This window comes from Typopeltis vanoorti, chromosome 18 (genome assembly GCF_054136105.1).
Source record: "Typopeltis vanoorti isolate ZY-2024b chromosome 18, IOZ_Tvanoo_1.0, whole genome shotgun sequence".
Taxonomy (NCBI): Eukaryota; Metazoa; Arthropoda; class Arachnida; order Uropygi; family Thelyphonidae; genus Typopeltis; species Typopeltis vanoorti.
Genome location: NC_143566.1, coordinates 98,078,046 through 98,094,434, shown reverse-complemented (window position 1 = coordinate 98,094,434; position 16,389 = coordinate 98,078,046). Strand labels below are relative to the sequence as shown.

Here is a 16,389-nt window from a genome sequence, read left to right as displayed (position 1 = left end):
AATAATTCCCCCACTCTGTACTAAGCCCATTGGAACACGTACAGCTGCTTCCCAACATCCTTTCACAGTACACCTTGAAACCCACAGAACAAGTTTCTTTTCCTCCTCCTTTATCCCTGCTACTGCTGTGCTGTGGAACAGTCTTCTCCCTGACATATTTCCCAAGGAATACAACATACAGGCTTTTAAATCAAAGGTAAAAAAGTGTTTCCTTTCCCAACCCATTACCCATATACTGTGCTAACGTACTATAGGTTGACCAGCCAACCTCTCGTATATGGGCCCAACATAAAAAAAAAAAAAGTCAATTATTAATGGGGGACTAGTTTTTTTATCTGGTTATTACAGTCAACTCTCATTATTGCAAATTTGTAGAGACCGCAGGAATAGTCTGTTGTACGGGATAGTTTGCTGTAGTAAACCTCTTATGACAACATTGTACCTAATTGGGCTATGGTTGGAACTTTTCAGTAGTTTGTAATAGTGAGAGTGCACTGTACTGTCATAACTATTCTTATTGCTATTTTTATAAAAATTTCTTTTCAGGTTCTCCAGATTCATTATTACCGACCTCATCATTTAGTAATGCTGTTGTGAGTAATGGAAATCAGTCTGCCTCTCCTGCTCTTGGAATGAATACTACAAATATAAGTACTAATGGTACAGTTGGTACACCAAGCTTACCTAGTCAAGGAGCTAATCCATCATGGTCCAGTAATATGCGTAATCCTACAAATAATAGTGGAGATGAAGAACCCCTGCCCCTTGGGTAACTATTTATTGTTTGCTGATATCAATTATCTGACATATTTATCAGAAAAGAAATTATATATTTGGTTCATAATTTAGAAATCAGCTATACTGTAAGATGACTGAAATCTCATTTATGATAAACAAATTGTGTAATTACATTTTTCTAAGATGGGTTTTACTTAAAGGTGTGTGTTTAAGATGACACACCTTGAAGCTTGATTTCTTTTTCATAGGTAGGAATATTTCATATTAAGTTTTTCTCCTTTATGTATCAGTATGCTATCAAGAAGTAACAAAAATTCAGTACACTGAAGAACTCCAAAATGACTGTGATAAATTTTTGTTTCTTGTTAAATTTCTGATCCTTTTTTTCCAGAGTTATATGTTTTTTAGGAAGAGGAATAGGGTTCAGGTCACCTGTATCTTTTTGCTGCATATATCATTGTGCCACCATTATATACATATAAAACTGTTATTATTATTTCAGATATCTCCTTGGATTCAGAATACTCATGTGAGATCCATTATTCACACTCCAACTATGATTCATACAGTACCTGTCTTATCTTTCTTTAAACTCATTCACTGATGAAGTACATCAACCACCACTGCTGGCAACCCATACCACTCATTCACCACTATCCAAGCAAAAAATCACACTCTTGCTAACCACACTCTTACACAATTTCCATGGATGCCCCTCATTTTTTCCCTTCCTATCTTATACCAAAAAAAAAGTCCTCAGTATCAATAAAAACCCCTTCATTATCTTATATATTTCTATCTTGCTTCTTCTGTTTTGCCTATTAGTTTTTGAGGCAAACAGATCTTTGATTTCATAAAATATTAATACCAGAAATTAAAATTACCATTGCATTATAGCCATTTGTGCTAAAGGTTGTGCTGATAATAGACAGTTGTTTAAAAGAGAATTTGTAGAACAAATTCTCTTTTAACTGCCAAAAATCCAATATTTAATATAATATTGCCATTTTATGAGCTCTGTCAACATAATCAATAATTATGACCTTTGTTCTAACACTCTTCAAGAAGAAATTACCAATATTTGTATTCCATATGTTAATGAACTTTCTGAAAAAATAGCAATGTTACTTCGACAGATTAATGTATAAGTTGCTTTCTGTCTAGTTCACAAACTTAATACATTCCTTATCACACCAAAAGATAAATATTCTCCTCTATCTTATCCTGGAGTTTATAGAATCCGCTGCTCTTGTGGCTTATGTTATGGACAAACTGGTTGATCTGCACAAATTCATCTGGAAGAACACCAGGAATACATTTCTCTTAACGAATCCAACAAATCCAGTTTAGTTAACCACATTTTATCTACAAAACACAGAATTCAGTGGAACAAAACCAAAGTGTTACATAAAAGTTACTTTTTTCTAGAAAGACCATACAAAGAAAGCTGTGAAGCACACGTTCACAACCCAAATCTGAACAGAAATAATTTGCCTAAAACTTTCTCAATTTTGGGAAGTTATATTAACCAATACTCACCATTCATGTGTTCCATAATTGTAATTAAGTTTTGTTTATAAATTAAAAATAATTAACTAAATCAATTTATTGAAATTTATTTTGAATATCTATTAATGCAGATGGAGCTATTCTCCTGCAGCCAGTATTGCACATAATATCACGTGCTTGCAATTAAGTTATTCTTTTTTTGAGTTTTCCTATAACTGCATTGACAGTGGCTACAAAATTTAAATGACAATTCATCATCATCAAATTCCTGACATGTACTTTCAAGGGAATATGATAGCACTACATGAAAAATTTACATCATTACTAACTTCCTATCTACAATTTTCTTCCAAATCAATCTGTTCCCTTTCAAGACTCCAACATCATCAGATCTTATATTTCTATCTTCTAAATTTTAAAAGAGGTATACCGTGAGTAGACATATCGATACAAAATTAATAACGGAAAACTCACGTACAAAGATTATTTAATAGTATAATTTTCGCCTGTGTGTCACAGGCGTCTTTATTACATTCTAAGCTCAAATTAAACAATAACTGACAATTCCAAAAAGCACCACCTAAGTAGCTGGTGTAAGATAACTAAAAAGGTCAATAAATTTCCTAACAAAAAAAAAAAAAGTTAGGAAAGATTAGCTGAATTATAACATACTATCTCCCATAAAGGGGATAGACGTAAACCGTCGGATCTGTTTAAGTTAGGAGAATGAAGTAAAGTTTCACATGTTTCTTTATAAAGGCGTTCCAAATTGAAGGAAAAGCAATGGGCAATTCTCTTTCTCCTGCGATCTCCAATTTCTTTATGGAACATTTTGAACAAAATATCTTTGACAAGATTCCTCCCAGACCTACTCATTGGTTCAGGTATGTCGATGACATTTTTGCTGTATGGAATGGCTCTTCTGATGAACTTCAACAGTTTCTCACTAAGTTAAACGCACTTCATCCTAGGATCCAGTTTACCCTAGAAGTAGAATCAAATAAGCAGTTAGCCTTTTTAGATCTTCTAATTCTTCGTCAACCAGATGGTAATCTACGTTTCTTGGTCTATAGAATGAAGACTCATACAGACCAGTATATCCATGCTGAATCTCATCACCATCCCAGTCATAAGGCAGGAACTATTAAAACTGGTTCATCGGGCCCACTCCTTTTGTTCTTCAGACGATCTTTTACAGAAAGAACTGCAATACATAACTTCTTCCTTTCTATCTAATGGTTATAAGAATTGCTTCATTAAAAGAGCTTTGAGTAGTTTTAATATGTCTTCCTCTTCAAATACAGAAGAAATAATGTGCATTCCTATCCCTTATTGTACAAGGCATTAGTGAACGTATAGCAAAAGTTTTAAAACCACTGAATATTTTTGTTACCTTTTGACCGTTTAGAAAAATCTCAACCTTTCTCACTTCTCCTAAGGACAACTTCCATACCTTAATTATCCAGGTGTCTACCAGATTCTGTGCGCTTGTGGATTATCTTATTTCGGACAAACAGGCAGATCTGCCTCTATTCAGCTAGAAGAATACACCAATCTTATATTGAATACTTTAAACCTGAAAAGTCTGGACTTGCAGAACATGCCATCTTCACTAGACATAGAGTTCATTGGAAAAAGACAAGAGTCCTTCACAAAAGTTGGTTCCTCATGGAACGCTTTTATAAAGAAACATGTGAAACTTTACTTCATTCTCCTAACTTGAACAGATCCGACGGCTTACGTCTATCCCCTTTATGAGAAATAGTACTTTATAAATCAGCTAATCTTTCCTAATTTTTTATTGTATACATTTTTTTTTTTTTTTTTTTTTTTTTTTTGTTAGGAAATTTATTGACCTTTTTAGTTATCTTACACCAGCTACTTAGGTGGCACTTTTGAAATTGTCAGTTATTGTTTAATTTGAACTTAGAATGTACTGAAGATGCCTGTGACACACAGGCGAAAATTATATTATTAAATAATCTTTGTACGTGAGTTTTCCGTTATTAATTTTGTATCATTCTATCTTCTAAGGCACATTCTACTGTATCAATCCACCAATATCTTAGTCTTCCTCTGGGTCTTTTTCCTGCCAACCTGGCAGAGAACACTTGCTTTGCTAATCTTTTCTCTCCCATTCTGTTTAAGTGAACATACCACCTGAGATTAGCTCTACCAACACATTCCTGGATGCTAACAATGTCAAGTTCTTTCCTAATATCCTCATTTTTAATATAACATTGCCATTGATGCTAATCTGTTCACACACCTAATCTTTCTTGGGACTCTCATATCTGCAGTTTATGGTCAACTCTAGTCTATGGTCAAGTGTTTTATTTCTAACCCAGCTCCCAGATTCATAAGTTAAAATTGACTTGAACACTGTTGTATACAGCTAATTTAGTGTTTTGACTAATTTCTCTCTTATTCCATATAAATTTATTCAGTTGACTTTCCACTACACCAGCTTTGTTGATTATGTTGTCTATTTCCATATTTAATTTACCATCTTCAAAATTTAGATCATCATCATCATCATCAAATTCCTGCCATATACCCTCAAGGGGGTGTACAGGATATGATAGTACTACATGAAAAATTTACATCATTACTAACTTCCTATCTACAATTTTCCTCCAAATCAGTCTGTTACTTGTCAATACTCCAACATTACCAGATCTTATATTTCTATCTTCTAAGCCACTTTGTACCATATCAATCCACCTATATTTTGGTCTTCCTCTGGGTCGTTTTCCTGCCAACTTGACAGAGAACACTTGTTTTGCTAATCTTTCCTTGCCCGTTCTGTTCAAAATTTAGATCTTCATCTAAAAATCTGCCTAAGTAGCTGAAATGTTTTGCTTGTTCTATAGGTTCTCCATTCACAATGCAGTTGATATTTTCAATGGTTCTGCCTCTTTTCATTGTCTTTGTCTTGTTATTGCTGACCTGCATACCATATCTATTACAACAGTTATTCACTTTAGTCAGGGAATCTTGCGGACTTCTAGTAGATTTATTTAGAAGTATAACATCGTCTGCATAAAGCAAAGACATTAACTTCTCCAATTTTGATATCAGGTTTAATACCACTTTCCTTCATAATGTGATCCATATTCATAATGAATAACAGAGGGGGATAATGTACATCCTTGTCTGACACCAGATTTAATGCTAAACTATCTTCCTGCACTTCCTCTTTCAACTGTCAACTTACAATTTAATATAAGATAAGCTAAACAAAAGTCATGGGAAGACTTTGGTAAGAACATAGAAAATAAATATCAAGAGTGTGGCAAGATATTCTGGAGGTTGTTGAAGAGCTCAGAAATGGAGGAAAGTGTGCTGTAAAAGGAATTAGAGATGATAAAGGTGATATGAAAACTGGAGAAAAAGTTATCCTTGAAGTATGTAGTAATTTCTTTGAAAAATTGCTAAATGAAACAATCATTGACAGCACAGTGGGAAAAAATGTGACCAGTCATGCAGCAGAAGTAAATATCCATACTTGAAGTAGAAAAAGTCATCAAAAGCCTGAAATGTGGAAAGGCACCTGGAGTAGATGGAACCACAACATATGTGTTAGAATAATTACTTTACTTAACATTAAGCAAGTAAAATCAATGTTTTGACCTCTGTATTCAAGTCATCATCAGGAATGTACGTACATACATATGTTATCGTGATGATGACCTCAATACAGAGGTCGAAACTTCAATGGTTGCTTGCTTAATGCTAAGTAAAGTAATTATTCTAACGTGTGCTGTATCTCCATAAATTCTTCACTGTGCATGCTGACCACTGTGTAACCTTAAAAGAAGAGTCAAAAGAAAGATCATTGATATAAAGGAGGAATAGAATGGGTGAGAGTTACAGAATCCTAGATACTCCATTCACTGACACACAAAGAACTACCAGGGAGAAAGCTAGCAAAGCAGTGACTGGCAGAGGAAGATCATAGGTTGTTAAGAAGACTTCAGTGTCAGACACAACAACAACCATCTAGATATCAAGAGTAACCATATGAGTTTCTCCAAATCTATTCATGGCCTGTGTCCAAAGGTAGGTAAAGTAAGTGAGGAAGTGTACTGTAGAGCATGAATGGTGGAATCCATATTGGTGACCACTAATTAACTGATGGGTCTCGAGGTAGGGAAGAAGATGGTTGTTGATGACCTTGTCACATTCAAGAGTGCTGAGGTGATAACGATGGAATAATAGTTTGATGACTGACTTATCTCCCTTTTTATTACAGACTGAATAAAGGAATATAAAGGAATAAATGAATATGGTGTAGGAGATATGCTTATTATTATTCCTTTCCTCCTCTTTTACGTTGCAGTGTTGAGGATTTTCTATTCATTTAACTGCAACCTATCACAAGGATAAGGTAGTTAGCCTTATGTCTGTAGATGCATGTGTTCACAGACTGGTTTGCCTGTTCTGTGGGACAAAAAATCCGAGTTTCCCTGTGAAACCCAGGAAACTCGGGTATATCATGCAAAAAAGGGACACTGAGTCTAATTATCATATTCAAATGAGTGGTTCTGTCAGTGGATGTGCAAATAAGCCACAGTATAAAAGCAGGCATTTTGCAGCTGTTTGTCATTTCATGTCTGGAGTACTAACAAGATGTGATAGCAATATTCTTGGGATGTGATAACAAAATTCTTGGATATGGCTGCAAGACATCATTTAACTGATTCATTCAGGTGGCAAGCTAGACACCAGTTGAAGTCAGAAGGAAGGAGTCAAATGGTTGCATGCAATTCATTATGTGATTCACAGACTGGTGAACCAATTCTGGTAGTCACAAATAGCATCCCAGAGATACAATGTAGGAAGACCATTGGCTACAAATGCAATGGGTAACCAATATCTCAGATTGTAATAAATTATACAAATGGAGGAGACTTATATAAAACTTATTTATTTGTAGAATTTTTACCTAAGTTTCATAGGTAGCTTCAGTACACAATTATGGAACAACAATCAAACAATAACAGAAAATTCTAAAAAAGTGCCACCATAGTAGCTAATGTAAGATAGCTAAAAACAATATTTTTAGCTATCTTAGCTATCTTATTTAGTTAGGAAATTATTAATCAATAATTAATAATTTCCTAACTAAATAAAATAATAAAAATAGTTTAAAAATAATCTTTCCTAACTTTACATATGCATATGTAAAGTTAGGAACGATTAGTAGATTTAAAAAGTACTATCTCTCATAAAGGGGATGGAAATAGACCATCGGATCTGTTTCAGTTAGGATAATGGATACATTCTACGAGGAAGCAACTTTTATGAAGGATTCTTGTCTTGTTCCAGTGAACTATGTTTAGTGCAGATAGCATGCTCAGGAAGTCCAGACTCTTTAGGCTCACGATATTAATATAAGACTTATGTTCTTCAGTATGAATAAAAGCACATCTTTTAGCTTTTTCTATCTTCTGGACCCAAGACCAGTGTGTGATGGGGGTGATGACTCCGATACAGAGTGATACCAGGTGTGCTCTGATCTGCAGAGAACCAAGGACACATTTCATTGGGTGGATTCACCAACCTGTATATGCTTCATAGCAGAGCCACGAATGCTAAAATTTAGAGATGAGGTCCTGGAGCTCTATGATAATCTGTATAAGAGAGTGTGATAAGAGAGACATTTATCCTACAAAACAATAATAGTACAAAACAGTGTCCAGAGAAGTGTTTTTCAAAACAGTACAATTATGAGATAAATGGAACATTATACAGGATAAAAAAAAATTGTCTATATTTAAGTTCTAATTCAGCAATTAGAATTGAAGCAAATACAGGAAGATGGTTTGATGTAAAATTAAGTGTAAGATAGGGATGCACATTATCTTCATTCTTTTCATCATTTATATGGATCACATTATGAAAGAAAGTGGCATTAAACCTGTTATTAGAATTGGAGATATCAAACTTAGCTTTTTGCTTCATGCAGTTAATGTTTTTCTCCTGAACACATCCAGTGCAAATCTACATGATTCTCTAACTAAATCAAATTACAGCTGTAACAAATTTGGCATCAAAATCAGCAATAAAAAGACCAAAAGTATGAAATTAGGCAGAAATGTAGAAAACTTCAATGCCATTCTCATTGAAGAACCTATAGAACAAGTAAATATTTCAGTTATTTCATACAATTTTCAGTGAAGATGGCAAATTAAATTTGGAAAGAGATAACAGAAAAAGCAATTTGCCTTCCTAGCATATTCACTCTCCAGCCAAAAGGTTGTGGGTTCGAATCCCACCATGGGCGTGGATGTTTGTGATTGTCTGTGGAAATACTACTAGTGGTGGCAGGCGGTAGATGGCATTGATGTAGTTGGTGGATTAAGTGGTGGAGACAGAGAGATATAGAATAGGTGTCCTCCTTCGATGAGTCTTTGGACTCCCTGGAGGTGTCACATAATAATAATAATAATAATAATAATAATAATAAAAACTAGTATGGTGGGGAGCCAGCTAAATAAATTTATGTGGAATAAGAGAGAGATTAGCCAAATCACCAAAGTAGTAGTAGCTGTAGTATGCAAGACAGTGCTCAAATCAGTTTTAAGTTATAGATCTGGGAGTTAGGTTAGAAATAAAGCACTTGATCAAAGAGTAGTGACCACAGATAAGAGTGTTCTGAGAAAAATTAGAGTGATTAACAGATGGCATCAGTGGCAGGATCATATAAAACTTAAGATATCTGGAAGGAACTTGATATTGTTTACAATAATATGTGAGCAGGGCTAAACCAAGGTGTTATTGGTTACATAAACAGAATTAGAGAAAAAAGGTTAGCAAAACAGGTGTTTGATTTTAAGATGGCAGAAAAAAGACCCAGAGGAAGACAAAGGTATGGGTGGATTGATTCAGTCAGATGTGCCTTCGAAGAACTAAATGTTAGATATGACAGTATTGGAGCATTTACAAGTAGTAGACTAGTGTGGAGGAAAATTATTGATAGGAGATTAATAATAATGTCAACTTAATAATGTAGTGCCGTCATAGTGGCCTGAACACCCTTTGAGGGTACATATCTGAAAATTGATGATGATGGTGATCGTCCTCAAGTTAAAGCTCCTGGACCAATATCTTCAATGGAATGGCCAGCCAGATCTTCTGTTAATCCTATTGAGTATGTCTGGCTGCAATGTTCTAGGTAGATGTTTTGCTACTTTCTACCCCCCCCACCCCAAAAAAAATCAGAACCTTGACTGACTTAGGAGCTGCTTTGCAGGAGCAGTGGTTGTTATTACCAGTGGTATCCAGAGCTACTGGATACCATTAGAAACAGTATGAAACATCATTGTGAGTATTGTAATTTCTGTTAGTGTTGACCACGTTACGTATTGAGGCCATTTGAAAATCTTATTTTGATCTTGTTTTTGACCATTGTCTTCATGTACTTGTTTGTTACTGAATTAAACTATTTATCTATAATTTTGTGGGCATTTCTTCTACATATCTTATCATACTGCTTTTCACTGAATTGCATAGAATTTCATCATGTAGTTTTTGAGTAATACTGATTTTTCTCTTTGTTCCTGAATTTATTAAAACCAGCATATTTAGCCAGGTATTTTACAAGAAATAACATTTATGTACGTGAGTATCTATGAAATAATTTCATTATAGCTAATTAAATTTAAAATAAATGTTGTGTTCCTTGATGATCTTAGCATCAAACTTTCTTTAGAAGTGCCAATCTGGCTGGCTGAGTGGATAGTGTATCCACTCTGCCAGCCAGGCTGTTGATTTAAATTCCACATAAAGCATGAATTTTTTTAAAAAAACATTCTCTCGACAGCTTGTATACCTTAACATCTGCAATGGCTGTGTCTTAATAACAATAAAGTAACTTAATGATTATGGATTTCAGGAAATATTTCCATGTAGCTCTAAATTCTTTTACTCCCTTTACTTACTAGTGAAACTATAAATTAAACGTTTATCATTACTGTCTAAATTTAACACATTTGTTGTACTTTTTTAAGTTGTTTACTTGAAATATTTTTTAATTTAATATATTTAGCATACTGAAGTTAATACTAAATAAATTAGGCTAAGACAGTGTTAGATTTTAAAATGAGATTTTAAAACTAGTAATTGTATATGGAAAAATGGAAAAGCAAGAATATAAGACAGTAAACAAAAGAGAGAGAAAACAACTAAAAAGACAAGAAAAGTAAAAAACATATTATACATGTGGTATGATAACCATTTTTGAATAATCGTCACCAGGTTATGACAGATGGAATCAGAAAACAAGTTTCCTCAAAGTTCAGTACTAAATAAATTAAAAGAAGAAATCTTTCAAGTAAACATCTTTAAAAAAAGTACAGCATATATGCACTTTTAATAAAATTTAATCTGTATTAATTTATAGCCTTATGGGTTAGGTAAAGGGGTCAGCTCCTCTTCTAATAAAACCTAAGCATCCATTTTATTACTGTTAATAACTTATTTAGTGCATAAAAGAAACAAGAAAGATAAATCAAATTAAGAAAGTAAGGATTTATTTTTGCTTCTTAAATGGTGTCCTAAAAGTTCATATTTTTGTACATTTATGTTCAAAAATCTGAGTGTTGAGAAAGTTACAGAGATTTTTGAATAATAAAAGTTATTTTAGAGTTCCTTTTTCAATGAGCGTTGAACTTTAAACAGTAGAACCACTACATTTGATATTTGGCTTCCTCTTATGATGTGCTTGTATTTTAATGACAGCATAATGAAATAGCTATTTGGTGTTTTTATCATCATCATCATCATCAAATTCCTGCCATGTACCCTCAAGGGGTGTACAGGATATGACAGTACTACATGAAAAAATTACATCATTACTAACTTCCTATCTACAATTTTCCTCCAAATCAGTCTGTTACTTGTCAAGACTCCAACATTATCAGATCTTATATTTCTATCGTCTAAGGCACTTTGTACCGTATCAATCCACCTATATCTTGGTCTTCCTCTGGGTCGTTTTCCTGCCAACCTGGCAGAGAACACTTGTTTTGCTAATCTTTCCTCTCCCATTCTATTTAAGTGACCATACCATCTGAGATTAGCTCTGCTAACGCATTCCTGGATGCTGACAATGTCAAGTTCTTTCCTAATATCCTCATTTTTAATATGATATTGCCATTGATGCCATCTGTTCACGCCTCTAATCTTTCTCAGGACTCTCATATCTGCGGTCTCTAGTCTTTGGTCAAGTGTTTTAATTCTGACCCAGCTCTCAGATCCATAAGTTAAAATTGGTTTGAACACAGTCTTGTATACAGCTAATTTAGTGTTCCGACTAATTTCTTTCTTATTCCATATGAATTTATTCAATTGACTTCCCACGATACCAGCTTTGCTGATTCTGTTGTCTATTTCTATATTTAGTTTACCATCTTCAGTAAAAATTGTGCCTAAGTAGCTGAAATGTTTTACTTGTTCCACAGGTTTTCCATTCACAACACAGTTGACATTTTCAATGATTCTGCCTATTTTCATTGTCTTTGTCTTTTTATTGCTGACCTTCATACCATATCTATTACAACAGCTATTCAATTTAGTCAGAGAATCTTGCAGACTTGTAGCGGATTTATTTAGAAGTATAACATCATCCGCATAAAGCAAAGAGCTGACATTAACATCTCCAATTTTGATATCAGGTTTAATACCACATTCCTTCATAATGTGATCCATATAGATAATGAATAACAGAGGGGATAATGTACATCCTTGTCTCACACCAGATTTAACATTAAACCATCTTCCTGTACTTCCTTCAATTCTAACTGCTGACTCACATCTCAAATAAAGACTAAGTATTGCTTGATATAATGCCCCATTGACACCATATAACTGCAGCGTATTGAATAGCTTCTCTCTTTGCCACCTTGTCATATGCCTTTTCCAAATCGACAAAACTTAAATACAGATCTTTGTTATATTCCCATGCTTTCTCGACTATTTGTCGTAAAGTGAAGATCTGATCCTGGCAGCCTCTATTTGGCCTGAATCCAGCTTGTTCTTCACCAAGCTTTTCTTCCACAATTCTTCTCAACCGTTTCTCAAGTATACTTGCATAGATCTTGCCAGGAACACTCAGTAGGGAAATACCTCTGTAATTCTCACATTCAGTTTTATTTCCCTTTTTATATATGGGTACTATGAGAGCTCTACTCCAATCATCGGGAATTCGTCCCTCTGTCCAGGCTTTCTGAACTATGTAGTGCAGCCACTGTAAGACTCTTATACCACCATACTTCAGCATTTCTGGTCGAATATCATCTATTCCTGCTGCCTTTCCACATTTCAAGCCTTTGATGGCTTTTTCTACTTCAAGTATGGATATGTATTCCTGACTGCATGCCTGGTCAGTGTTTTTTATCACTGTGCTGTCATCACTGCTTGTTTCATTTAGCAGTTTTTCAAAGTAATTACTCCATACTTCAAGGATATCTTTTTCTCCTGTTTTCATTTCACCTTTATCATCTCTAATTCCTTTTACAGCACTCTTTCCTCCATTCCTAAGCTTCTTCAACAACCTCCAGAATATTTTGCCACCTTCTTGATATTTATTTTCTATATTCTTGCCAAAGTCCTCCCATGACTTTTGTTTAGCTAGTTTTACACACTGTTTAGCTTTCTTACATTTGTCTCTGTATTCTGTAAGAGTAAAAGCTGACTTATTTGCCAGGAACTTTTGATATGCTTTCTTCTTTTCCTTCACTGCCTCTTTAACTTCCTGTGTCCACCAGGGAGTTCTGATTTTTTTATCTTTGCACACAACCTCACCACATGCCTCTCTGGCAGAATCAATCAATGTTTCCTTCAGAGTTTGCCACTGAATCTCCAAGGTTTGATTCCTGTTCTCAAACTCTTTCATTTTCTTTTCAATAATATTTCTGTATTTTAGTCTACAGTTTACATCTGAGAGCTGCTCAACTTTTATTCGCTTTAAAACTTTCTTACATGTTATTCTTTTCAATATGAAATTCAATTTTATCCTGCTCAAGACTAAATAGTGATCACTTCCAATTTCAAATCCTCTGTACACTCTGATGTCCTGCACCAGGGAGAAAACATCACTGTCAACAATAACATAGTCAATGAGACTTTTCTTATTCCTAGCCTCTTCTCTCCATGTGAATTTGTGCACATTTTTATGTTGGAACATGGTGTTAGTAATAACCAGTCCATGTCCTGAGCAGAAATCCAACAGATATTTGCCATTATTATTAGCTTTGCTCTTTTCTCCAAATTTTCCCAAAATATTTTTGTATGTCTCACAATCATTTCCTACTCTACTATTTAGATCCCCAACAAGGACCAACTTTTCCTTTTTCATTGTGTCAGTTGCTTTTTCTAAACCCTCAAAAAATTCCTCCACTTCTACCTTAGTAGAACCTTCTGTGGGACCATAGGCACAAATAAGTCTCATTGTCCAGTTCCCCATTCTCATATTTGCCCACATTACTCTACTTGAGACTGACTGCCATTCAAGAAGATTAGCCTCGTATTTTGTGTTGAATACTATGGCTACTCCTTCTTTTCCTTGATTGTTATTGCCTGAATATAACATTTTGTATTTATTGCTCAGAAAGATCTCACCAGTTTTGGTCTTTTTTGTTTCAGTCACCCCTATTATGTCGATCTGGTACTTATCTAATTCCTCAGCTAGCTCCATTTCTTTGCCATTCAGGCTTCTTACATTGATAGTACCGATCTTTAACTCTGGTGATGTTGAGTTGGGGTTTGTTTTCAGATTTGTTCCAGTAGCTGACTTTTCGCTGTTCGCCCTGGTTCCCTGGCGAAAACAACGGGGGCCTTGTTTAACCGGGCGACGCCCCCGCCGGCATGAAATTTTGTCATGTTGTACCATCATTCTATATTTTGGTTTAACCAATAAGAATACAATTTGGTCGGCTAAATCCCAAATTGCCAGCCCATCCTCGTTCGTTCAGTATCAAAGTAGATAACCAACAGGGTGCACCACGAGAAGGTGAGGATTGGACATTAGGTCAGAAGCCCTGGTTGGTTCTCTGCATTCCTTTAAAGGCTATGTGGAGGTCTCCTCTCAGTTATACAGCTTTGACCCTTAAGCACCCCTTGGTGCTTAAGGGTCAAAGTCTTGGTGTTTTTAACAACCTGCATTTTATATATTGCTGTATTATTATAATCAAATTGATAGAAAATAATCAATTTTATTATAAATTTATTATTTTAAAAATTGTACTGTTAATCAGAAGTCTGCATTATTTATTGTAGGTGGGAAGTTCGCTATGATCAGTTTGGGCGTAAATATTATGTAGACCACAATACCAGGAGTACTACATGGGAAAGACCCCAACCTTTACCACCTGGGTAAGAACCACATAACAGATACCTTCATTAAAATATTTATTAATTATTATTATTGTTATTGCATGGAAATCTCAATAGAGTCTGAAGACTCAAAGTGAAAGCTTACAATATCTAAAATACCTCTTCTTGAACACATTCACTAACAAAGCATTCACAACAGACTGCAACATATTCCACCCTAGTCCTAAGGATTCTTACTCATTTTCGAAGATTGACTTTATGTTTAACTCTTTGCCAAGTAAAATTTCCTGTTAATCCTTTAAAACCCTTTTAGTAACTTAAATGTTTTTATCATATACCCTTTCTTTTGTTTATCAACCAAACTTCTGCCCACAAACTCAGTCTGTTCTCATATTGAGCATTCCATTGACTATTCACCATCTTGGTCACTCTCCTCTGGTTCCTCTCTTCCACTTCCTCATCTCCAAGAAACCCAGGTGACCAGATCTGTACCAAAGCCTTATAAAGGGGAATAATGACTTTGTTATCTTTGCTTGTTGGTGTTCTTCAATAACCAAGTAATCCTATGGTTTCAACATTAAACTATCATCCATTATGTTTTTGCCACACTGTCAGCCTATTTAAATCAGTTTACAGGCTCCACTTTGCCTTGATTAACTATTACGCTATTCAGTTTTGTTATCTGCAAACAACTGAATATTTCCTTTCAAATCATTTCATATGTTATAGGTGTTCAAATTAAATAGCAGTAGTCCAAGTACAGAACCATGTAGTGCCACTATATATTATGCACTTGGCCTTTTAATCCCATACCCATTATTTATTATGTATTATTTATTATTCTTGCCAAGGAATTATATGCTTGTTTTATATTTTGTCCAAGTGTAAGAAAAACAGAGCCTGCATGTGAAATATCTTCATGACTAGGTTACTTGTATATAGAGGCTGATGAACTTCACATCAGTTGCTTAGTAGCCCATAATGCGAAGCACATAACTTCAGGTGTTATTATGCTATGCATTAAGGGAAAGGTCCCTACTCAGACTGTTTCAATCTTTATTGAGGTACAGTTTAAGAGGTGTACCTCTCTCAAAAACTCTGAGTGATCTGCAAGAGCACTCTAAATATCATGGAGTAACTCAGAAATATCACTCCTAAACTCATCAAACCTTTCATCAGTCACTCTGCTCAATTACAGGCCTGAAACCAAAAATCTACTTCATGTAATCCAGTCCAAAGGTGAACATTATTAAAACGTCATCAGTGGGAGCCAGACCCAGAAAAGATACCAAGATTGAATTGAGCAGATATGATATATGTCTCATATACATGTAATAAAAAGATATACCACATTACTGTTAATATTCTCTGTATTAGAGAGAGATTTAGAAAGTTATTCACTAGGTTGCAAATTAAACTTGCCAAAAAATTATATTCTTGTTTTATTCTTTGTCCAAGTGTAAGGAAACAAAGCTTGTTCATAAAATATCTTCATGACTAAGCTACTTGTTTATAGAACCGGTCATGACGTGTATATATATGTCCAGGTTACCATGGATGCAAAGTGCATATTAAAACTGTAATACCATTGATATTAAATTGAAATATATATGATGGATACGAAGTGTAGAGGAGTGATGTAGTTTATCCATATTGACAGTGACATGATTAATGGAGAAAACACATGTAAAAGTCATGAAAACAGTAATCTTTTTTCATGACTTTTAATAAAAATACTTCATGCAAACTGGAAGAACAGCTGATATCTGCTAGAAGAGCATAGAAAATATATCCATCGTCTGC

At 34.6% G+C, this 16,389-nt stretch overlaps 1 protein-coding gene across 4 annotated transcripts in view; it reads left to right on the top strand.

The window, feature by feature from the left end:
• The window catches only part of Su(dx) (WW domain containing E3 ubiquitin protein ligase suppressor of deltex), a 436,167-nt gene that overhangs the window by 141,852 nt on the left and 277,926 nt on the right, over window positions 1-16,389 (top strand). For all 4 annotated transcript variants that reach the window (XM_090407874.1, XM_090407872.1, XM_090407873.1 and 1 more), the window contains 2 exons: window positions 547-769; window positions 14,530-14,625. In XM_090407874.1, the coding sequence (XP_090264000.1) occupies window positions 547-769; window positions 14,530-14,625 (319 nt within the window). The remainder of the gene's footprint in view (window positions 1-546; window positions 770-14,529; window positions 14,626-16,389) is intronic.